This window comes from Engystomops pustulosus, chromosome 11 (genome assembly GCF_040894005.1).
Source record: "Engystomops pustulosus chromosome 11, aEngPut4.maternal, whole genome shotgun sequence".
Taxonomy (NCBI): Eukaryota; Metazoa; Chordata; class Amphibia; order Anura; family Leptodactylidae; genus Engystomops; species Engystomops pustulosus.
Genome location: NC_092421.1, coordinates 23777024 through 23802807, shown reverse-complemented (window position 1 = coordinate 23802807; position 25784 = coordinate 23777024). Strand labels below are relative to the sequence as shown.

Sequence of the window (25784 nt, the reverse complement as noted above, 5' to 3'; positions counted from 1 at the left end):
ATATTCCTTCCATGTGGATTTTTCTGTCGGGGGCAAGATTAATGGGGAGATTTTGGAGGGGGTGGGGGGCTGTGAGGGACATTACTGGGGGGCTATGGGGGACATTACTTACTGGGGTCTGTAGGGATATTACTTATTCAGTGTAGGAGCACTATTCAGTATGGTGTTATCTTTTAGTGGGGAGGGCATTATTACGTTTGGGTATTATTGGGTGGTGGGCATGATTAGAAAGGGGCAACAATAGAGGGGCATCAAGTGTAGGGGCATAGAGCGGGCATTACTTGGTGCAGGTCACATTGAGAGGGGAACTAGTAGAGGCCACAGGTATATAGTGTGGGTTTCATTATTACATCTTAGGCCACCATGTGGGGAACCTTATTTTGTCTGGGTTTTCTGTAGCTGAAAATGATAAGTACAGTTGTTTTTGGTTCAAGCAGGTGCGAGGATGTACAGGAGTGGACACTAATGAAAATTTGTTACATATGCACTAGAACATAGAACATTTCCTTTACTGTGATATCACTGTGTGATACCCTGACGTGTGTGTATTATCTCTATACTGTGACATTACTATGGGGCAGATTTACTTACCCGGTCCAGTCGCGATCCAGTGGCGGGTTCATCGACACTGATTCGGGTCCAGCCGGGATTCACTAAGGTAGTGCGCCCGATGTCCACCAGGTGTCGCTGCTGCACTGGAGTCCGCTGGAGTTCACCATCCGCTTGACACATTTAAAAAGAAAAAAACGGTTGTTTTTTCTGAATCCGTTGGGTTTTCCGACGGCCACAACCCCCCACTCCCCCCCCCCGATTTCTGTTGCGTGCATGCCGGCGCCGATGTGCCACAATCCGATCGCGTGCACCAAAAACCTGGGGCAATGCGGCGCAAAGGTAATTTTCGGGAAACGCAACAACAAATAGCGATTCGGGCCTTTAGTACAGTAAATGACCCCCTATGTGTATTATCAATGCACCATGTACTGTGACATCACTGTGTAGTATCCATGTACTGTGACATCACTGTGTGTATTATCCCTGTACTGTGACATCACTGTGTGTATTATCCATGTACTGTGATATCACTGTGTGTATTATCCCTGTACTGTGACATCACTGTGTGTATTATCCCTGTACTGTGACATCACTGTGTATTATCCATGTACTGTGACATCACTGTGTGTATTATCCCTGTACTGTGACATCACTGTGTGTATTATCCCTGTACTGTGACATCACTGTGTGTATTAACTCTGTACTGTGACATCACTGTGTGTATTATCCCTGTACAGTGACATCACTGCGTGTATTATCCCTGTACAGTGACATCACTGCGTGTATTATCCCTGTACTGTGACATCACTGTGTGTATTATCCATGTGCTGTGACATCACTGTGTATTATCCATGTACTGTGACATCACTGTGTGTATTATCCCTGTACTGTGACATCACTGTGTGTATTATCCCTGTACTGTGACATCACTGTGTGTATTATCCCTGTACAGTGACATCACTGCGTGTATTATCCCTGTACTGTGACATCACTGTGTGTATTATCCATGTGCTGTGACATCACTGTGTGTATTATCCATGTGCTGTGATATCACTGTGTGTATTATCCCTGTACTGTGACATCACTGTGTGTATTATCCCTGTACTGTGACATCACTGTGTGTATTATCCATGTACTGTGACATCACTGTGTGTATTATCCCTGTACTGTGACATCACTGTGTGTATTATCCCTGTACTGTGACATCACTGTGTGTATTAACTCTGTACTGTGACATCACTGTGTGTATTATCCCTGTACTGTGACATCACTGTGTGTATTATCCCTGTACAGTGACATCACTGCGTGTATTATCCATGTAGTGTGACATCACTGTGTGTATTATCCCTGTACTGTGACATCACTGTGTGTATTATCCCTGTACTGTGAAATCACTCTGTGTATTATCTCTGTACTGTGACATCACTGTGTGTATTATCTCTGTACTGTGACATCACTATGAGTATTATCTCTGTACTGTAACATCACTGTGTATATTATCCCTTTACTGTGACATCACTGTGTGTATTATCCCTGTACTGTGACATCACTGTGTGTATTATACCTATACTGTGACATCATTGTGTGTATTATGCCTGTACTGTGACATCACTGTGTCTATCATCCCTTTACTGTGACATCACTGTGTCTATTATCCCTGTATTGTGACATCACTGTGTCTATTATCCCTGTACTGTGACATCACTGTGTGTATTATCCCTGTACTGTGACATCACTGTGTATATTATCCCTGTACTGTGACATCACTGTGTGTATTATCCCTGTACTGTGTCATCAGTGTGTCTACTATCTCTGTACTGAGACATCACTGTGTGTATTATCCCTGTACTGTGACATCACCGTGAGTATTATCTCTGTACTGTGACATCACTGTGTGTATTATCCATGTACTGTGACATCACTGTGTGTATTATCCCTGTACTGTGACATCACTGTGTGTATTATCCATGTACTGTGACATCACTGTGTGTATTATCCCTGTACTGTGACATCACTGTGTGTATTATCCATGTACTGTGACATCACTGTGTATATGTTTTAGCTTTGTATTATAACATCCCAGGACTTTCCATTTTCTTAACCTTTAAAAATCTGCTTTTAATAGTGTCATGTTGCTTATTACACTTGTAACTGTTGTCTGGGACCTGGCAGCTAATGACACGGGGGACTGCAGCCTGAAAATTATTGTAAGAACTAAGAATGAATGAGTGAAATCACTTCTGAAAAATTAGTAGATTTTTATTGTGTGCAAATTGTAAATTCTAAAAACTGTAAATGAAGTGCAACATTATTCCAAACCATGATATGACTATTACGTATTCCCCCCCTTTAGTTTCTATAGTGCGGGCTTGTCTTATATGTTCCTATCATTGCTGTAGTCTACTGTATAGTTTTTATTTATATTGTAAAAATTCTATTTTATGGAAAATTCTAATCTCCACGTGTTTGTTCCTTGTCACATTTGCTGTTTATTGGGTTTTCATCCTGTATCTGTACATTGCCCTGATTGTAGAGATGATATAAATAATGTATAACCATCTAAAGTCATTAAATAGATGAATTAATAGAATGGAAATTGCTTCCAGTCCATTATTGGATTAAGTCTCTGGTGAAGAGTCGCTCATTAGCCACGATGCACATAGCACAAGCTACTGGTAAAGTAGGGCAGCGTTGGCAAACGAGACGGCATATGGCAGGCAGGTCATGGGGAGATCAATGAGTCAGTGATGTGTAGAAACCTCTGCATCTTCACTCTGCTGCTTCTAATCCTTGTGTTCAGTGATGAGATGCTGCCCTGTAACCCAAATATAGGCAGTTACGTACAAGATAGGTTCTGTAGGTTTGTTCTTAAGTTGAATTTGTATGTAAGTCGGAACTGTATATTTTATCATTGTAAATTACCAACATCCAGAGGTCCGTTTGCAACTAGGGGTCATCTGTAAGTCAGGTGTTCTTAAGTAGGGGACCGCCTGTACTCCAGTACATAACAGAGACGTCTGCCGATTTCTTGTAATATGTGTCTATTCTGTATAACATATTGACCTCACTATGTATTCCCCATATACTCTACATGTTAGGGGTTACTTTCCTCCGGCACAATCGTACATAGAGAAGTATATCCCCAAAACATGCACATTACAGATTCAGGGGTGTAACTAAGAGAGGTAGGACCCCATAGCAGACTTCTAAATGGGGCCCTTTTTCCTCCTTAAAAAAAATATACATATTTGCATATTCACACAAAACAATCACACTTAGTATATTCACACCAATATATAAATATATATATATACATACATACAGCATATACACATCACATATACACAAAAACAATTACTTACATAGATACAGCATATACACACACACACACATACAAATACAGTATATACACCACACAAACATGCAGTGTATTCCCACCCAATAACCTAGATGCCAGGGCCCACTGACACCCTTACTTTAAGGTACACCTTAAAGAAAATCTACAAAATCCATCATGATAAACCAGGGACACTGATATTCATAGATCCAGGCACTGTGATTGTGGTAATCATGTTATATTTGTTATTTATGGCCGTCTACCTTCTAAAATCAAGTTTTTAAAATATGCCAATGAGCCTGAGGGCTCCGGGGGTGTTATCCGAACTCCTCCGTGCTGCAGATTCACAGGCTGTTACACTCTCTCCTCCTTCACCCTGCTCCCTCAAACCTCCCCTCCCCTCCCTCTGCATCATGTAATCTCACTGCTGTGGAAGTTTCAGCATGCAGAGGGAGGGGGAATTGCTCTTGCACATTGTATTATCCTGTGAGGTTAACACCCCCCAGAGCCCTTTAGCATAAAAATGTTGATTTTAGAAGGAAGGAGGCCACAGATAACAAATATAAGAAGTTTACCACAGTAACAGAGCCTGGATGTATGATTAAGTGTTTCTGGTTTATCCTTATTTTGATGGTAGATTCCCTTCTCATTTTAATGGTTTATTTCACAGTTCTGTGAAATCAACCTGTCTGGTTAGGAATCAACACAGATAGTGAATCAATTTTCCCTGCTGTGGTGCAAATTAATTGGACAAGTAGAAATAATGGTAATTAGCTAGACATTTCCTATAAGGAATTTGTTCTGTAGGTGGTGACCGCAGACCATTTCTCATCCTTTTTGGTAGTTTGGTAACTTTTGCAGGGTCTGACATCTACAAGTTGGTGTCTGCTTACAGCCTAAGGCTACATTCACACACATGTATGGGGGGCGTATATATGGCCGCACCGCTCCGTAGCCCGGGAAAATATAGGACATGTCCTATCTCTCTACGTGATACGGCGCTGTGTGCAGCACACTCCTATGGAGAGGTGTGGGGGTGAGCTGCGCTCATCCCCTGCTCCTCTCCGCAGCGCCGATGTATGCCCGCCGTACTACATCATCTGAATGTAGCCTAACACCGTGCAGTGCTAATGGCATTTGCATGGCAGCTTCTAGGTTATTTGTTGTACAGAACGAATCTCAAAAAAACAGCCTTCCCTCGGGGCTAATAAAATAAATGCAATGCGCCCCCATTTTAAGCAGCCCCCCCACAAAATAAAAAGGAAAATGCATTTTTGTATGGATTATAGTGTATGCCGCACTATCCAACTCAGTTACCTTAGACATTGCCCCCTCCAAATGAATTCTAACATTTACAGTGTGCCCCTTTAATTAAAATGTAAATTAAAATTATAATATTGTGCCTTTCAGGGATTATAATAGTGATGGAGCATAGTCAGTCAGCAGATCGGTCAGGGAGGTATTTTTCTGGATGGCCCCAGAGCCCTCCATGTGCTCACCAGAGGTGGCCTGACTGCATATAGGTACCGCAATGAGATCCTGGGACCCCTTGTGAGACCATATGCTGGTCAGGTTGGCCATGGTTTCCTCCTGATGCAGGACAATGTTAGACCTCATGTGGCTGGAGTGTGTCAGCAGTTCCTACAAGATGAAGGCATTGAGGCTATGGACAGGCCACTCGTCCCCAGACCAGAATCCAATCGAGCACATCTAGGACCTCATGTCCCGCTCCATCCACCAACGTCACAATGCTCCACAGACTATCCAGGGGTTTAGTGATGCTTTAATCTGTGTCTGGAGATCCCTCAGTAGAACTTCTGCCGCCTCATCAGGGGCATGCCCAGAGCTTATAACATCTGGAGGCCACACACTACTGAGCCTCATCAGGGGCATGCCCAGAGTTTATAACATCTGGAGGCCACACACTACTGAGCCTCATCAGGGGCATGCCCAGAGCTTATAACATCTGGAGGCCACACACTACTGAGCCTCATCAGGGGCATGCCCAGAGCTTATAACATCTGGAGGAATTTTCAGCGATGTTCACCGAATCAGCCTGAAATGTGATTTTCCACTTTGATTTTGAGTATCACTCCAAATCCAGACCTTCATGGGATATTCATTTTGATTTGATAATTTTTGTGTTATTTTTCTCAACGCATTCCACTATGTCATAAAGAAAGGACTGCAACTGGAATTCATTCATTGAAATCTAGGATGTGGTGTTTTAATCTCTTTTGGAGTGTTGCTTCATCTGTGAAAAAAATGTCAATATATTTTCTATTATCCATAAATTCAGATGTATAGTTTCCTTGGATGTGTGTTTGGGATCATGTCCATCTTTCATTTCATCTTCATCATTCTGGTATATGGCAGCAGATTTTTATTAAGACTTTTGGTAAATTTATTCATTCATCCTTCAATAATATGAAGTTCACGAGTGTCATATGCTGAAAAACATCCCCACACCATCATGTTATCTATCACCTCCAAACTGCACGGGTGGTATAGTGTTTGGGGGGGTGATATGTAGTACCTTTTGGCTGTCAAACATGGGGGGAGACTTATGGGGGAGCCTGGAAACTTTGCCAGGCTATCTGATCCGCGATGGAGTCTTCTTGTGAGGTAAGAATGTGTACAGGTCATGGAGGTGCATTACTTATTGCTCTCTTACAAACAATTGTATATGCTGATTCCAGATCTATCATTCCTTACAGGTGGTCCTTGGCTTGTGGACAACTCTTCTGATAATTCTTTTCACTCCTCTTCCTGAAATCTTATGGAGACCAGCTGGTCGTGGACACTTTATGGTGAAATCATATTCTTTCCACTACTGGATTTCAGCACAAACATAGCTGAATGGAACCTCCAGGAGTGGGACACCTTTTTATAGGCCATCAGTGGCGTAACTAGGCATGGTATACTCACACATGCGAGTTACAATCACATATACATACAGTGCCCTATGCAACATACTCATATACAGTGTATACAGACACCATATACACATCACAGATACTGCATATATACATCACAGTATATGTTATATACATATTATGCTGGACATGTGCAGTACAATATACACTCACCGGCCTCTTTATTAGGTACACCATGCTAGTAACGGGTTGGACCCCCTTTTGCCTTCAGAACTGCCTCAATTCTTCGTGGCATAGATTCAACAAGGTGCTGGAAGCATTCCTCAGAGATTTTGGCCCATATTGATATGATGGCATCACACAGTTGCCGCAGATTTGTCGGCTGCACATCCATGATGCGAATCTCCCGTTCCACCACATCCCAAAGATGCTCTATTGGATTGAGATCTGGTGACTGTGGAGGCCATTTGAGTACAGTGAACTCATTGTCATGTTCAAGAAACCAGTCTGAGATGATTCCAGCTTTATGACATGGCGCATTATCCTGCTGAAAGTAGCCATCAGATGTTACAGGGTACATTGTGCTCATAAAGGGATGGACATGCTCAGCAACAATACTCAGGTAGGCTGTGGCGTTGCAACGATGCTCAATTGGTACCAAGGGGCCCAAAGAGTGCCAAGAATATATTCCCCACACCACCACCACCAGCCTGAACCGTTGATACACCCGGTGTGGTCTTCTGCTGCTGTAGCCCATCTGCCTCAAAGTTCGACGTACTGTGCGTTCAGAGATGCTCTTCTGCCTACCTTGGTTGTAACGGGTGGCGATTTGAGTCATTGTTGCCTTTCTATCAGCTCGAACCAGTCTGCCCATTCTCCTCTGACCTCTGGCATCAACAAGGCATTTCCGCCCACAGAACTGCCTCTCACTGGATGTTTTTTCTTTTTCGGACCATTCTCTGTAAACCCTAGAGATGGTTGTGCATGAAAATCCCAGTAGATCAGCAGTTTCTGAAATGCTCAGACCAGCCCTTCTGGCACCAACAACCATGCCACGTTCAAAGGCACTCAAATCACCTTTCTTCCCCATACTGATGCTCGGTTTGAACTGCAGGAGATTGTCTTGACCATGTCTACATGCCTAAATGCACTGAGTTGCCGCCATGTGATTGGCTGATTAGAAATTAAGTGTTAACGAGCAGTTGGACAGGTGTACCTAATAAAGTGGCCGGTGAGTGTAGATATAATGGTGCACATCCTCCATTCTTTATTGTGTCAGGTCGGATGACGAAGCCCCCTGACACTGCGGACCCCATAGCAGCTGCTATGGCTGCTACCGCTGTAGTTATGCCACTGTAGGCCATCATTGCACCAGCTACTATTATTTTTCATAAGCGGAAGAATTGCTTTCTAATTACTGATTGATTTCAGCTGGTGTCATGACTTTCATGGCTTTAGCACATACGGTATGTATTATTCCACATAACTTAATGTTCAGACATCCGTGGTTTGAGTCCTTCGTGTTGAATGGGATGGGTTGTTACCGACATTTGATGAGAATTTCATATCAATAGAACCTTTAGAGAGAGATTTACTACGACCAATGAAAAGCTGAGTAATTCGGGGTTCGCAAATTAATAATAATGTTTGCATATTACAGTCACACTCAGAGCACAGGTCTACCTTTCTATTCACTCTAAACTTTCTATTTCTATTAACTCTAAACTTATAATATCATAGATTTCTATGATGTTGATTGTTTAGGTCATTAGACCGGTGTCTGGGATTTGCAGATGTATAATAAGGATATATTGGGGCTCATGTACTAAGGGTCCGAACGTCGCACTTCCGTCGGGTTTCCAGAATATTTACGTGTTGCGCCGAATTCCCCTGGGATTTTGGCGCACGCAATCAGGTTGTGACACATCAGAATTGGGGGGGGGGCGTGGCCGTCGGAAAACCTGATGGATTCGGACAAACCGCGGAATTTAAAAAAGGATTTGTGTTGCAAGTTCAGCACTCATAAGCACCAAGAAGAAGCGGTTGAACTCCGGCGGACCTCGGCGCAGCAGCGACACATGCAGGAACTCGGACGCACGATGTTAGTGAATCACGCCGGACCCGAATCCTCGTTGGACAACGCACCGCGACGGGACCGGGTAAGTAAATCTGCCCCATTATGGCAGTGTGAATCCAAACTAAAGCATATAGACAACTTACTGCAAGTATCTATTCCTTGTACAGATATGATACCTACTGTAAGTACTGAGTGATGCTTGAAGGAAGTAAGATCTATTTATAGATGTGTTTTTGTCTTTGAGTCAAATCCTAAATCACAGTGTTATACTTAACTATGAGCTGGGAGGTAAGATGTACTGAATAATTGATTGCTTTCCTCATTTAGTTGCATTTTGTATCACTGTGGTAAAATAATCTATAAATTACAATGCTTTCCTTATATACACCATGCATAGAATTTTTGGAGGCAATGATTCATAGCTGTCACATCCCCTGCTCTTTTACTATCTGATATGAGAGACTCTTCCGAAATAGAACAATAGAAACTCATGTTTACATTTTGTTACCCACAGCTTCCACCCCACATTAGTCTCCATAACGGGATCGCAACTGCTTGATGATAAGGAGACGAAACATCTGGATGGATATATTAAGGAAGTGTCGCCAAGTCTTGCCCATCGCTCAGGTGACCCTAAACTATTTTACCAGGCATTGTTATACAACATGCTTCTAACAATGAGTAGCAAACCAGTTTGTATATGTGATATAGTGTCACAAGTAAAGCCGGAACTTTGTAAGGATGATCTGAAACAATCCGTCCAGCCATAATGTTCCACATGCATTAACTATTGATGACATAAGCAAACACAAATAGGAAGGACAAGGATTGTGTTGTGATATCAGTAATTGACTGGATGTGAACACAGAATAGCAAATGATCGGGAAAGCTACTTGTAGCGTATAGGACCCCCGCATCAGATTAATGACCTCAATTGTACATCTGTCTAGCTGGAGTCAATTATTCCTTAAGTACATCTATTGTAGAGGGATTATTAAGCTTCATTTCACATGTTACGTCTTCTGGGAAGGGTAATGATCTGTTTACTAAACTCTAGAATTTGGGTATCAGACTAGCAGAGTCCAGAGAAGAACTTGTAGGTTCTACATTAGATTGTGGAATTTTCAGTATAATTTGTGTTATATCCATCAAATTAAGTTTCTATGGTTCCATAGTACAAACCTATAAAGACTGACAAATTCACCCATCAGGGTTCCACAATTTACATAACCTTCCTGCAAATTAGCGGAAATATAGGTCCATATGAGCAGTTTGTTTGCCACAAGTGGATGTACCAATAAAGGGCTGAATACAGAGAGAAGTAGGAAAGAAGTTATAAAGAGGCCCATGGTTTCAAAAGCGGGCAGGGGTAGTAAAATTATATAGGGCACTAATGATTGTTATGGTGAATCGTCAGGAGACACATCATATGGGAGCAGGGGACACTGATATTATATGGAGGCACTAATTATCATAAGGGAGCAGGGGCACTAATATTTGGAATGACAAATTATTCAATGGGAGCAGGAGGGCAATAATAAATGGAGGAACTAATTATCCTATACATTTCAAATATCATAACTAGTAACAGCAATGCCCCCCTTTCTGTCCCAACACAGAAATGCCCTGTTTGTTCAGGTTGTAGAAAAAAAAAAAAAAATTCTATGAAACTTGTACACATTGGGGGTCATTTACTAAGGGCCCGAATCGCGTTTTTCCGTTGGGTTATCCAAATATTACCGATTCGTGCCGATTTTCCCTGAATTGCCCTGGGATTTTGGCGCACGTGATCGGATTGTGTCGCACCGGCGCCAGCATGCACGCGATGGAAATCGGGGGCGTGGCCATCAGAAAACCAGACGGATTCGGAAAAAACGCTGAATTTTTTTTAAAAAAAGTGTCGCTTGACACGCGCTTACCTGCAACCAGCAACGGATCGTGAACTCCAGTAAACTCTAACAGACTTCAGCGCAGCAGCGACACCTGGTGGACATCGGGCGCACTACCTTAGTGAATCGCCGGAAGACCCAAATCCGTGCCGCTGGATCGCGACAGGACCGGGTGAGTAAATCTGCCCCATTGAGTGCAGATCAGACTCTTCCTGTAACTAAAGGACCTTTGATAACAGCCCAGTAAAAATAGCATCTATATTTAGATATAAATATATAATCTGTAGAACCTGCTATGATGTCAAGACTATAAAATCATCAGATTTACCAAAGGTCCTGTCGGTCCACCGGTAAATTGCTTCTACATATAGAGGGGTAAGAGCAAGCTAGTGTTCTGCTTGGACCTTTCCAGACCACAGTTCTCAACCTGCGGGTTGCTACCCCCTTGGGGGTTATACAACCATTTCACAAGGGTCAAGTAAGATTTTGGCGTCTTAGAAACCAAGGCACTACTTACCTATCCATCTTGTCACACTTCCTGACCGTTCCTCTCTGTAATTGAATAATGTCACTGTGACTGCTGGCTACAAGGGGCATTCCTGTAACTTCTTGGAGCCTCACAGTGACTACTGGCTATTATGGGGCATCACTGTGACTGCTGGCTACAGGGGAATTCCTGTGACTTCTGGGAGCATCACAGTGGTTACTGGAGTTACTGGCTAATGTGGGCATCACAGTGACTACTGGTTACTGCGGCCATCACTGTGATTACTGGCTACAGCGGGCATCACTGTGACTGCTAGATACTGCAAGCATTCTTGTGACTACTGGGGGCATCACAGTGACTATTGGCTACTGCGGGCATCACTGTTACCACTGGCTACTGTGGTGAGCACTGTGACAGCTAGATACTGGGAGCATTCCTGTGACTACTGGGGGCATCACAGTGACTAGTGTCTACTATGCTGGTTACTGTGGGCATCACTGTGACTGTAACTTCTTGGAGCCTCACAGTGACTACTGGCTATTATGGGGCATCACTGTGACTGCTGGCTACAGGGGAATTCCTGTGACTTCTGGGAGCATCACAGTGGTTACTGGAGTTACTGGCTAATGTGGGCATCACAGTGACTACTGGTTACTGCGGCCATCACTGTGATTACTGGCTACAGCGGGCATCACTGTGACTGCTAGATACTGGGAGCATTATTGTGCCTACTAGGGGCAACACAATGACTAGTGTCTGCTGTGGGGATCACTGTGACTGCTGGCTACTGTGGGGATCACTGTGACAGCTAGATACTGGGAGCATTCCTGTGACTACTGGGGGCATCACAGTGACTAGTGTCTACTATGCTGGTTACTGTGGGCATCACTGTGACTGCTTGATACTTGGGGCATAATAATGACTGCTTGCTACTGGGGGATTATTTTGACTTATGGTTAGGGGGTGACCACAACATTAGGAACTGCATAAAAGGGTCATGGCTTTAGGAAAGTTGAAAACCACTGATGTAGATGATTGTGATAAATCTAAACTTCTCATTCCATCTACTATTATCTGCCTTGTTTATGTGTGTGAATTTTTAAAAAATTAAACTTGAATTTTTGGCACAAATGTAAGTTTAAATTCTATTACTTTTTGTCACAAAGTTCTATTTATCTGTCTATCAAGACCACTTTCAGTTAATATATAGGATGTAATGATGTACTTACTGTTTATAGTGAAATCCATTCCTTAAGGGGCGATGAAAGGAAATAATTTCATAGTAGCTACAATATTTTCACTTCCATACATAGTAACACTCTGCTAATCCATTTATGCTTCTTTAATCTTTTAATCATCTTTAAATCCATTTAAATCCTTTAAATCCACTTACATTATGTGTCAATTTTAGGAGATTGAGTCAAATAACTTGGATGTAGTCCTGCAGGATGCTCGCCCCTTTGTATTTTTGTTAATTTGTTACTACGTCTGATTTTGTATTATTTTGGGGACTGATTTTCTAATTCTTACACGCAGAACAGCAAGTGATCGGGGAGGCTACTTGTAGCGTATAGGACCCCCGCATCTGATTAATGACCTCAATTGAACATCTGTCAATTATTTCTCAAGTGCATCTATTGTAGTGGGATTATGAAGCCTCATTTCACATGTGACATCTCCTCCGAGGGCTAATGATCTGTTTACTAAACTCTGGTGTTTTGGGATTCTGGCCGGCGACAATGGTCCTGATGTCTCAATTAAGAGTAGAATGACTGTAGGACCTAAGATGTGATATATCCAAGGCAGATATCTGCACAACCTCTGCATACGCCTTGTATATAACGATATTCAGTGACAGCAATATATAGCAAAGCTGTGGTTATCATGTCTGACCTGTGCACTGTAAGCGGTAGTACCGTATAGAACAATGGGGGCAGATTGCTGGGCTTGGTGGCTACGTTATTAGCTATTAATGAATATTCACTGACTGTGTTGTACCAGTAGCATCAGTACAGATGGCCAAGTCCTGCCTGGGCAGCATCACGTAAACGTTCCAGCAGATACATGCTGTATACTTACAGATTTGATATATTTCCCAGAATCCTCACATATAGTTCCCAGGATGGTAATGAGCTGGTATGGGAGCTTAGGGACGCCTGCCCACCTGCCACCATCTGTTTAGCCCCCTACATACTCTATATAAACGCTGGACTTTTGCAGACAGAATGTTACAATTATTAATGAAGGTATCAGGTCCACTGCGAGTTTACTAAGCAGTAGAGAAGACCTAGAAAAATCCCATTTATACACCAGACCTGTGAGGATTATCATACACAAGAACATAAGGATCTTCAGGATGTTTTAAGGCTCTTTTGAGTTGTTCTTTTCACCTCTAACTTCAGTAAGAGACTGAAGATATGAAGTCTTCTCCAATGCCTGAAGATTCAACTGCTGATTGCCAGGTGCAACTTAAGGGAACCCCAAAATGCCCACTCAGGGGTATGTCAACTAAAGTGGAAGGGTTAACCAAGAGGAGACTGGCGGCTAATGCCAGGGAGAGGAGGAGGATGCAAGGACTCAACACAGCCTTTGATAGCCTAAGGAAAGTGGTGCCGCAATGGGGAGAGGACAAGAAGCTCTCCAAGTACGAGACCCTACAGATGGCTCTCAGTTACATCATGGCTCTGAACAGGATCCTTACAGAGGCAGAGAGACGCAGAGGTGGAGGGGACTGGTCTACCCACTATGAACAATTCCACCCAGACCATTGTCACAACTACTTGGGACTTGATTCTCCTGATTCATGTGATCATTTCCTTATGGAATCTTTTTCCCACTAAACTGATTGGAACTTTCCCCGGATGAAACTGAAAGGAAGGATGTGTTCAGTGATGGATGGAACGGAAACGTCACCTTACAGGCAAGAAACGCCACTAGGAGGGGGCAGCACAGTCTGAACATCCTAATAAGCTCTTCTTAGAGGGAATGAAATAGATTTGAAGTTAAATGTAACGTAATGTACATCTATTCTCTACTCATTTGTGATGTGTGTTATGGCAATGAGTGTCCAGCACTACATAGTACGCAGCAGACTGAATAGACTAAGACTCTATCCATAGTAAGTTACAATGTAACAGCTGTTAAGTGGTATTTGTCGCCGTACGAGAGGAGGAGGATTCTACATTCGCCATTATATCTAAGGTTATTTTATAGTAACAATGTTCTGAAAGATTGTATGGTTTTTTTTTCATATTTCTGCACTAATAAAGATTTGTTACACATTTCTTTATACTTTGCTCCTTGTATTGTGTAATGTATCTGATAAGAACACTACATTGTCGAGTATTCTTCAGGGAAATAATTGGTCTAGGGCTGCTGTCAGGATATTTTTTATTGATCAAACCTTAAAGTTCCAACTTACAGACGACCCCTAGTTAGACGGAACTCTCTGCCATCTGTGAACTCTGGTGAAGCTTTCTGGATGCATTACTTAGCTATTGCATCCTGGGACTGTGAGGTGTCTGTAATGAAGCTTTATTAATACCATATATACTCGAGTATAAGCCGACCCAAGTATAAGCCGAGGCCCCTAAGTTTACCACCAAAACCTGGTAAAACTTATATTGTTTTTACTTGAGTATAAGCCGAGTATGGGGTTTCAGCACATTTTTTGTGCTAAAAAACTAGGCTAATACTCGAGTATATATGGTAATCCTTGGTCCCATGACCGCATATAATTTTGAAAATCCTATTGTCACTGGGACAAAAAAAAAAATTTGCCTTCAGCTACAATTATAAAATATACCAGGTCCGACTTGCATACAAATTAAACTTAACAGCAAACCTAAATAACCTATCCTGTACGTAATGTATCACTTTCATTACCATGTGACGCATGTTGCAATGCCCTCTTATCTCTGGCTGTGTGATGGGTGTTGTGGCACAGTCATTGGGGGTCATCTGTAGTCTGGAAATTTGCCACTTTTTTGCATTTTGGGCTTGTTTGATTTATATTCGAGGGGCATATCTTGCATGTGAGTTTGATCAACATAAAAAACACCCATTTTTGCAACCCCATCTGGAGGTTTTTCCTACGCCTACTTGGGAAGTGGAGTTAATTTGTGGAAATGTTTATTTCATGGAGTTTATTGAATGTTTATCTTGATTCTAAACTGTGCCCCTAGGTGTTCAAGACAACGGGGATAGCAACCATAGTAGCTGCTATGGGCCCACAATGTCAGGGGGGCCCAGCCACCTGACCTGGCAGAATGGAGTATATGCACCATTATATACATTGTACAGAATAATATGTAAATAAAAGTGCACATCATCTATAGCTCAGATAAGTGCAGTGCTAGGAATATCTCATCATTCCTTCTGCCCCATGTGGTCAGCAGCTACTGCACCCTAGGATAATAAAAATGCCTGGCAGTGAGTATATACATGTGTGTATGAGTGTATATGTGCTGTATATACAGTATGTATTTGTAAATGATGTGCCTATATATACTGTATGTATGTATGTGTATATGATGTCTATATACTACATAAAAGTATGTGTGTATATGGGGTGTTTAAAATGTATGTATGAGTATGACGTGTATATATACTATATGGGTGTATATAATGTCTATGTACAATACAGTGCGTGCAAATTTGATGTGTATATACTGTGTGTGTGTGTGTATACATGTGTGTATGAGTGCATTAGTCTACTTTTAAACACACAAAATTCTACACTCCTACACACATTTATAAACTACACACATTGTATACATACCCATACAGTATATCATGTCCATGATTAAGAGAGGACGGGAAGCCTTTCTGGAGAGAAAAAATATCACGGGTTATGGGGATAAAACATTTATTTAATTCTTAAGGTTGGACTTGATTTGCATCTTTTTCTGGTCTTATAGACTATGATCCATACATTTACACACATACAGTATATACACATCACATTTGTGTGTGGTTGTATATACTTGTGTTTATACAATTTTATAAAATGCATATATATATATTTTTTTTAAGGATAAGGGAGGCCTCATGCAGAAAACTGCTATAGGACCCATCCTCTCCCATATTACATAATAGACCTCTACATGAATTTACAGGGCCCTATTGTTCCTATGTATGTTGGTGATAGGGGGATTCAGAATCTTTGCTTTTGCAAAATAGTTGCATATGCTTTACATAGTTGTGGCACGCTGCATCCAATGCTTCTGTAGTGCACACACGCACCCAATAGACAATGGGGGTCATTTACTAAGGGCCCGATTCGCGTTTTCCCGACATGTTACCTGAATATTTCCGATTTGCGCAGATTTTCCCTGAATTGCCCCGGGATTTTGGCGCACGCGATCGGATTGTGGCGCATCGGCGCCGGCATACACATGTCGGAAATCGGGGGCCTGACCGAACAAAACCCCCGACGGATTCCAAAAAAACGCCGCATTTAAAAAAAAATTCCACTTACCTTCACTCAGCCTGGCTCGGTGTATTCCAGTGCGTTCCGATGCTCTTCAGCGCAGCAGCGCCACCTGGTGGACGTCGGAGGAACTACCTTAATAAATCCCAGCCGGACCCGAATCCAGCGCAGATCCAACGCTGGATCGCGAATGGGCCGGGTAAGTAAATCTGCCCCAATGTATGGCAGTTCCTACATATCCAAAGTCTGTTTCATATGTACTTCCATATGGTGATCCCTCCAGTGTAATGTATTCCGGGTGTTTTTCTCTTGGATACTGTATGACTGCATCTCCATATGAAATAGTAAAGATTGCCTCAAGTACGATCTTTGTATATTAGGCACACAAGGCATGTATAGTCCTGCTATGCTAGTGGTCATAGGCGCCTATACAAATACGCATGTTGAGTCCTATGTTCTTGAGAACCACCAGGGAAAATGAAATTGCTTGTGTCCTCCAAGCTGTGTGCATTCTGCTAGACAATGGGGGTCATTTACTTACCCGGTCCTGTCGCGATCAAGCGGCGCGTTCTCCCCGATGTCCACCAGGTGTCGCTGCGGCGCTGAGGTCTGCCGGAGTTCACCAACCTATTCCTGGTGCATGTGAGTGATTGATTTTGCGACACAATTCGTTTTTTTAATTCCGCGGTTTTTCTGAATCTGTTGGGTTTTCCGACGGCCACTCCCCCCCATTTCTGTCGCGTGAAAGCCGGCCCGATTGCACTGAAATCCGATCGCGTGTGGCAAAATCCCAGCGGAATTTGGTGCAAAACGGAAAAAGTCGAGTGCCCTTAGTAAATGACCCCCAATGTATTACTAGGGTGATAACAGTGGTTTATCTATACAGTATGTGGTTTACAGTATGTGGTTTATAGGGAAATTGCTGTTTTGAGTAGGGGAATACAATACAGTAGGTAGTACATCAGTGTATCTCAGGTTTTTGGATAAGGTCAGATACGTACATAATGTATTTTATTTACCCCACACTCTAAATATCTGAACCCTTTATTAAGAGGACAGTTTACTAGGTTGTCCATAAATCTGAATACTGTAAAATAAGACAACCCTTACTGTAAGATTCACCCCAGATTTAGTCATCCAAAAAAAGGCAAATATATTTGACACCAAATTAAAAATTACCTCTTGGTCACAGACAAGCACACAACCCTGCTCCATCCACACACACACACAGTACTGCTACATTTAGTCAGTTAGTCACTCACATGAACACAATCAGCACTGCTACATCCATACACATAAACACACACAGCTTTTCTTCATACCCAGTTCCAGCTTCTTCTTTGGCCCCATTCCATGGCATCATGGAAGGGTTTAAGGACCTTGTAATGATGCAGGAAGCATGTGATCAGTCACATGCTTCTGACATAACTTTAGGTCCGAGTAGGGCGGCACGGTGGCTGAGTAGGGCGGCACGGTGGCTGAGTGAGTAGCACATCTGCCTTGCAGCACTGGGGTCCTGGGTTCGAATCCCACCTAGGTCAACATCTGCAAAGAGTTTGTATGTTCTCTCCGTGTTTGCGTGGGTTTCCTCCGGGTACTCCGGTTTCCTCCCACACTTCAAAACATACTGTTAGGTTGTTTAGATTGTGAGCCCCATGGGGACAGGGACCAATTTGACATGCCTGTGCAGCGCTGCGTAATCTGTGTGCGCTATATAAATAAAGAATTATTATTATTATTATTATTAATGCTCATATCAGAAGGGAGAGAACTAGTGATGGCCGTTCATCCCTTATAGTATATCATTAGGCTCCACTCACTATAAGGAGCCGGTTCCATAGGCTCCTAAAAAGCTGAGTATGTAATTACATAGGGAATCATTTTCAGGCAGCCAGCCACCAAACCCCCTTTCCGCTTTTAACCCCAATTTTTCGCGTTAAAAGGGGGCATGACCACCAATTCGGGGCTAAGTGAGCCGACTGCTCCCAGGGCAGAGCCAACTTCTCACATTCAACGAAAAAAACCGTCTCATTCGCAAATGACCCATCACTAGTGAGAACTATGCGGAGGCTCTACTCTCCTGGAGATCATGTGAAGCGCATTGTCAGCGCTTCACTCGATCTACAGGACAGCAAGATTTGTTTTTGCTAATAAGTGCATTTTATATTCCTAACAATACAGTAAGTAAAAGAAAGGAGATATCCCACCATTGTAGATCCTACTGAGACGGAACTGAAGCCGGTGGGTGATGAGCAGTGTTACAGGTAAATTATTTATGCGGAAGGGTATGGTTGTTGGATAGAAACCAGATGGTCATGAAGTGAGTCAAAAAATATGCACTATGTTGCCACTTTATTCCATAGAATCTGTTTCTTCTCAATATAGACAAGCTTTGAAGGATTTAAATACTGGGAGAAGGCGCAAATAACTTAAAGCATCTACAGTGTCAGTCTCACCACATAACAGTGAATCCGGTAAATACAAATAATACAGGGTTTAATAATAGAACATCTATAGCTCTTTATACTGTGTAAGAATATAAATAATGAAATGGGTCGTACAGATCACACGGTCAGTGACGGCGGCTCCCACATATTATAAATCACCCCCCTGTCACCATGTGGCCCGGGGGCCCTGGTGCCTTCCTTACTCATTCATCAATAAAAAGGTTCAAAACTTTCCCCATTGTTACTATTTCACATGGGCACAAAAACTAAATAGGTTATTAAAAAAAAAAATAAAAATGAAAAATTATTTGTAAACTTTCCGGCGTTAATTTCTTCACAGTTTTCTCTTCACTGTATCCGGCTGAATTCACAGCTCCTCGCTTTCCACCACGTTCCGGGATTGTGACAGAAAGCTCAAGGGCGTTTCCGGGTAAGAGTTGAGTATATCCAGGCTTGGAGAGGAGAATGTTGAGTAGCGAGATGGAGCGGGGCGAATCTTCTTTATTGGCTGAGGAATCTGCTGGTGCCACTGGGCTAAAAGAGAGGAAATTGTTATCTATAGAGGAGTGCGAATGTTACTGAGCCAGTCTGCGTACATGCGATGAATATCGAGATATTCAGACCCTGCAGGAGATAAAATCAAGTCAGAAATTTTTTTTGCTTGTTTTTTGCTGTGGGTTTTTATCTGAAGAATTCAGTTTTTTATTGGATAACAAAAAAACACAGTACAGATCAGTTTGTACTTGTTTTAGGTAAAATCTTGAGCCCCCTGCAGTGGATGATACGCTGGGTCTGACCACTATCACATGTCACAGCGCCTGTCACATGGAATACTGACAGAACAACTTTCTTTTCTATATGGATGTGTATATATGATGCACAACTACCTTATTTTTCGGACTATAAGGCGCACAAAAAATCCTTTAATTTTTCTCAGAAATCAAAGGTGCGCCTTATAGTCCAGTGCGCCTTATACATGAACCGTACTTACAGACAACAGCTGCCTTGAACTGTGCACAGGTCTGCCACCTGCTGGTCATTCATCCTTATAATCAGGTGCTCCTTATAATCCGGTGCGCCTTATACATGAACCGTACTTACAGACAACAGCTACCTTGAACTGTGCACAGATCTGCCACCTGCTGGTCATTCATCCTTATAATCAGGTGCGCCTTATAGTCCAGTGCACCTTATATATGAACCTAGACATTTTAGCAGGCATTTATTGATGGCGCCTTATAGTCCGAAAAATACGGTATTTGGTGAATATCTTTTCTTTTTAATACTCCATGAGGGGTGATTTTTTGTTGCTTAATCCTGCTTCAGCCCCCTGTATAAAAATAATAACAATCGTCTACAGGGCCGGATCATAGGGGGGGCTCCCTGGGCTAGAGCCCCGGGGCCCCCACCACTTTGCCCTTAAAGGGGCCCCCACCAAATGTGGGCGATTCGAGCGGTCGCATGACCACCCGATTCGCCCACTATGTATTTGGGTCCGGGCTGACCGCCGTAAGTAGCGCACATGGGGCTTAGAAATGCTTAATGCTATGGCAGAGCCAGGGAACAATAAGCTCCCTGCTCTGCCATTTGATGATCCGTGGAAACCAAGATGGCGGCGCCCTGTGTTCACGGCGCCGACGCCGTGTGTGACGTCACGGCGCCGGCGCCGCGTGTGATGTCACTGCGCTGGCTGCTAGCAGGGCGCCGCCATCTTGGTACACCTCCGAAGATAACCGCGCGGTAAGAACAAAAGGAAGGCGTGCATCGGGGGAACGGAGGAAGGTGATGTACAATTTTATTTATAAAATAAACTGGATATAACTGTATATAGTTATTATTGGTGGGGTATATAGTTCGTTATTATTAGAGCTGTTGTGTATATAGTTATAATAGGGGGGTGCATATAGTTATTATGGGGGCTATATACTTAGTTATTATAGGAGGTGTTGTGTAATTAGTTATAATAGGAGAACTGTATATAGTTAGTTATTATAGAGTGGTGTATATAGTTATTATAGGGGGTATATAGTTAGTTATTATAGAGTGGTGTATATAGTTATTATAAGAGGTCTATAGTTAGTTATTATAGGGGGTGTATATAGTTATTATAGGGGGTAGATAGTTATTTTGGGGGTATATAGTTAGTTATTAAATGGTGGTATCTACAGTTATTATAGGGGGTATATAGTTATTATAGAGTGGTGTATATAGTTATTATAGGAGGTGTTGTGTATATAGTTATAATAGGGGAACTGTATATAGTTAGTTATTATAGGGTGGTGTATATAGTTATTATGGGGGTATATAGTTAGTTATTATAGGGGGGTGTATATAGTTATTATGGGGGGTATATAGTTATAATAGGGAACTGTATATAGTTATTATAGGAGGTGTTTATAGTTATTATGGGGTCTGTATATAGTTGTTATAGGGGGACTTTATATAAATAATGCTGGGGGTTCGAATAGTGATTACTAGGGGGCTGTATATAGTGATTGCTGGGGGAGCTGTATACAGTGGTTGCTGGGGGAGCTGTATATAGTGATTGCTGGTGGAGCTGTATATAGTGATTGCTGGTGGAGCAGTATATAGTGATTGCAGGGGGAGCTGTATACAGTAGTTGCTGGGGGAGCTGTATATAGTGATTGCTGGGGGAGCTGTATATAGTGATTGCTGGGGGAGCTGTATACAGGGATTATTGGGGCTGTATATATAGATTACTGGGGTGCTGTAAATAGTGATTACTGGGGGCTGTATACAATCATTGCTGGAGGGTTTTATATATTGATTACTGGGAGCTGTATATAGTGGTTGCTGGGGGCGGCTGTATATAGTGATTGCTGGGGGAGCTGTATACAGTGATTGCCGGGGTGTATACAGTGATTACTGCAGACTGTATATAGTGATTACTGGAAGCTGTATACAGTGATTGCTGGGGGCTGTATATATTGATTGCTGGGGGGCTGTATATAGTGATTACTGGGAGCTGTATATAGTGATTGCTGGAGGAGCTGTATATAGTGATTGCTGGGGGAGCTGTATATAGTGATTGCTGGGGGAGCTGTATATAGTGATTGCTGGGGGAGCTGTATATAGTGATTGCTGGGGGAGCTGTATATAGTGATTGCTGGGGGGGCTGTATATATTGATTGCTGGGGGGCTGTATATAGTGATTGCTGGGGGGCTGTATATAGTGATTGCTGGGGGCTGTATACAGTGATTACTGGGAGCTGTATATAGTGATTGCTGGGGGAGCTGTATATAGTGATTGCTGGGGGAGCTGTATATAGGGATTGCTGGGGGGCTGTATATAGTGATTGCTGGGGGGCTGTATATAGTGATTGCTGGGGGCTGTATACAGTGATTACTGGGGGGCTGTATATAGTGATTGCTGGGGGGCTGTATATAGTGATTGCTGGGGGAGCTGTATATAGTGATTGCTGGGGGGGCTGTATATATTGATTGCTGGGGGGCTGTATATAGTGATTGCTGGGGGGCTGTATATAGTGATTGCTGGGGGAGCTGTATATAGTGATTGCTGGGGGGGCTGTATATATTGATTGCTGGGGGGCTGTATATAGTGATTGCTGGGGGGGCTGTATATATTGATTGCTGGGGGGCTGTATATAGTGATTGCTGGGGGGCTGTATATAGTGATTGCTGGGGGCTGTATACAGTGATTACTGGGAGCTGTATATAGTGATTGCTGGGGGAGCTGTATATAGTGATTGCTGGGGGAGCTGTATATAGTGATTGCTGGGGGAGCTGTATATAGTGATTGCTGGGGGAGCTGTATATAGTGATTGCTGGGGGAGCTGTATATAGTGATTGCTGGGGGAGCTGTATATATTGATTGCTGGTGGAGCTGTATATAGTGATTGCTGGGGGTGCTGTATATATTGATTGCTGGGGGGCTGTATATAGTGATTGCTGGGGGGCTGTATACAGTGATTGCTGGGGGAGCTGTATATATAGTGATTGCTGGGGGTGCTGTATATAGTTATTGCTGGGGGAGCTGTATATAGTGATTGCTGGGGGAGCTGTATATAGTGATTGCTGGGGGAGCTGTATATAGTGATTGCTGGGGGAGCTGTATATAGTGATTGCTGGGGGGGCTGTATATATTGATTGCTGGGGGGCTGTATATAGTGATTGCTGGGGGGCTGTATATAGTGATTGCTGGGGGAGCTGTATATAGTGATTGCTGGGGGAGCTGTGTACAGTGATTGCTGGGAGAGCTGTATATAGTGATTGCTGGGGGAGCTGTATATAGTGATTACTGGGGAAGCTGTATACAGTGATTTCTGGGGGAGCTGTATATAGTGATTGCTGGGGGGCTGTATATAGTGATTGCTGGGGGGCTGTATATAGTGATTGCCAGGGGAGCTGTATATAGTGATTACTGGGGGAGCTGTATATAGTGATTGCTGAGGACTGTATATAGTGATTGCTGGGGGCCTTTGTATAGCGATATCTGTTCCCTGTCTGGACTACATTTAATGGGGGCCCCACCATATTTTGCGCCCAGGGGCCCCCACCAACCTTAATCCGGCCCTGATCGTCTATCTATATAGCGCCATCAGATTCCATAGCGGTTTACAAATCATGTAGTATTCCAGGATTCCTTGCCGATTGACCTTAGTCATTGTCCAGCAGCTTTTTCCGAGCTGCTCTGTGGAGACATTTGAGACTCTCCTAACAGACATACTTTTGAGCAGTGGCGTACCCTTGGCCCATCCCTCTATGTCCCTGCTCAGTGTCTATGGCCCTTAGCAGCACGGGGCCTCAGACCCTGTTGCTGGCTATTCTCAGCAGAGATATAGAGGAAAGGGCCCGGAGGCACCACATGAATACATTATCACTCGGCTGTGCCCGCTGGGCACCCCTCTATGTCCCAGCCCCGGCGGCAACCACCATGGTTGTCCACATCTGAAGACACATGACATGTATGAGATCACGTGACTGGTCACGTGAGGTCATGGGACGGATCCCAACGCAACAATATGGAGGTGCAGGAGGTAAGTAAAATAATATATGTACTTATGTATATTTACATGTATCTTATGTGTATATATAATGTATCTTATGTGTATATATAATGTATCTTATGTGTATATATAATGTATCTTATGTGTGTGTATATATATATGTGTATATGCTGTATGTGTTTATGTGCGGTATAAGTGTATATAATGTTTGGTGTCTATATGTGTGTACAATGTCTTCAAACTGCATGTCTATTTGTACACTATATGTGTGTGCATGCGCTGGATGGGGGAGATTTATCACTGCTTCTATGCCACTTTTCTGGTGTAGAAGCAGTGAAATAATTGCATATTCTTGCGCAGTTCAAGAATTTGTGATTAAAATGCAAGAATCTGCAATGACCATGGTGTTCTCGCCCCTTGTCTGAGGACTTTTGAAAAACCAGTGAACTGTTTTTAAGCAAAACTACAACAGGTCGGATATGTGTGTGTACGAGCGTAGAACTTTAGGTGTGTGTATGTAAGTATATAAATGTGTGTACAAATATGTCTATCATTCTCTAATGGGAAATGGGGGGGGGGGGGAGAAAATTTGCCATGGGGCCCTGTCTCTCCTAGTTACTACCCTGTTTTTAGTAAGCCCCCTGCTTATTCATAGATCCAGACACAATGGGGCAGATTTATCAAGCAGTCTGAAAGTCAGAATATTTCCAGTTGCCCATGGCAACCAATCACAGCTCAGCTTTCATTTCACCAGTGCTCATGAATATTTGAAAGGGGAGCTGTGATTGGTTGCCATGGGCAATTGGAAATATTCTGACTTTCAGACAGTTTGATAAATCTGCCCCAATGGGGCAGATTTACTTACCTGATCCCTGCGCGATCCCCGAGGTGCATTGTCTGACGAGGATAAAGTCTGCGACGATTCAACAATGTGCGCCGGAGATCCTGCATGTGTTGCTTCCCCGCTGAGGTCCGCCGGAGTTCACCTTCTTCCCGGTGTATGTGAGTGCATTGTCTTGTGACACAATTTGAATTTTAAATCCCGCGCGTAGTCCAAATCAGTCGGGTTGTCCGGCGGCCACGCCACCGATTTGTGTTGCATGAAAGTCGGCGCGATTGCATCAAAATCCGATCGTGCGCCAAAAACCCCTGTTAAATGCGGCGCAAAACGGAAATAGTCGGGAAACCCGACGGAAATGCGGTGTGCGGACCCTTAGTAAATTTGCCCCTATGACTATGGTGATCTTCTTAGATTTGTTATCCTTGGCCTCCTTCCTTCTAAAAACAACTTTAATAATTATGATAATGAGCCCGAAAGGCTCTTATGATTGTTTCCAGAGCCCTCAGTGCTGTCACCTCACAAGCTGTTAAACTGAGCAGAGCAGGTCTCGTTTCCTCCTGCACTTCCTACTGCTGCTAGATTACACAGGCAGGAGGAGGAAAGAGAGAGGGGGGGATTCATGTACTCATTGTAACAGCCTATGAAGCTACAGCACAAAGGGGCTTTTGTAACGTTCCCCAGAGGCCTTCCGGCTCATTAGTATAATTTTAGAAGGAAGAAGGCCATGGAAAACAAAGAGAAGATTACTATTGTCATGGTCCCTTGTTTATCATGCTACAAAGCCCAGAAAGGGAATACAAAAATAAGAAAATGTTATGATATATACCCAACATATGTTTAGAGACAGACAATTTATTTT

General features: G+C 43.0%; 1 protein-coding gene and 1 long non-coding RNA gene across 7 annotated transcripts in view; one reads left to right on the top strand and one right to left on the bottom strand.

The window, feature by feature from the left end:
• The first annotated feature begins 6593 nt into the window (after window positions 1-6593).
• On the top strand, window positions 6594-19740 carry LOC140106739 (uncharacterized). 2 transcript variants are annotated; one of them, XR_011850844.1, is made up of 4 exons: window positions 6594-6699; window positions 9357-9469; window positions 19035-19123; window positions 19437-19740. It is a non-coding gene; the product is annotated as an uncharacterized lncRNA (long non-coding RNA). The 2 variants fall into 2 exon arrangements; XR_011850845.1 differs by lacking the exon at window positions 19035-19123.
• The window catches only part of MYPN (myopalladin), a 109954-nt gene continuing 103140 nt past the window's right edge, over window positions 18971-25784 (bottom strand). For all 5 annotated transcript variants that reach the window (XM_072131350.1, XM_072131351.1, XM_072131349.1 and 2 more), the window contains one exon: window positions 18971-19630. In XM_072131350.1, the coding sequence (XP_071987451.1) occupies window positions 19464-19630 (167 nt within the window). In that variant the 3' untranslated portion in view covers window positions 18971-19463. The remainder of the gene's footprint in view (window positions 19631-25784) is intronic.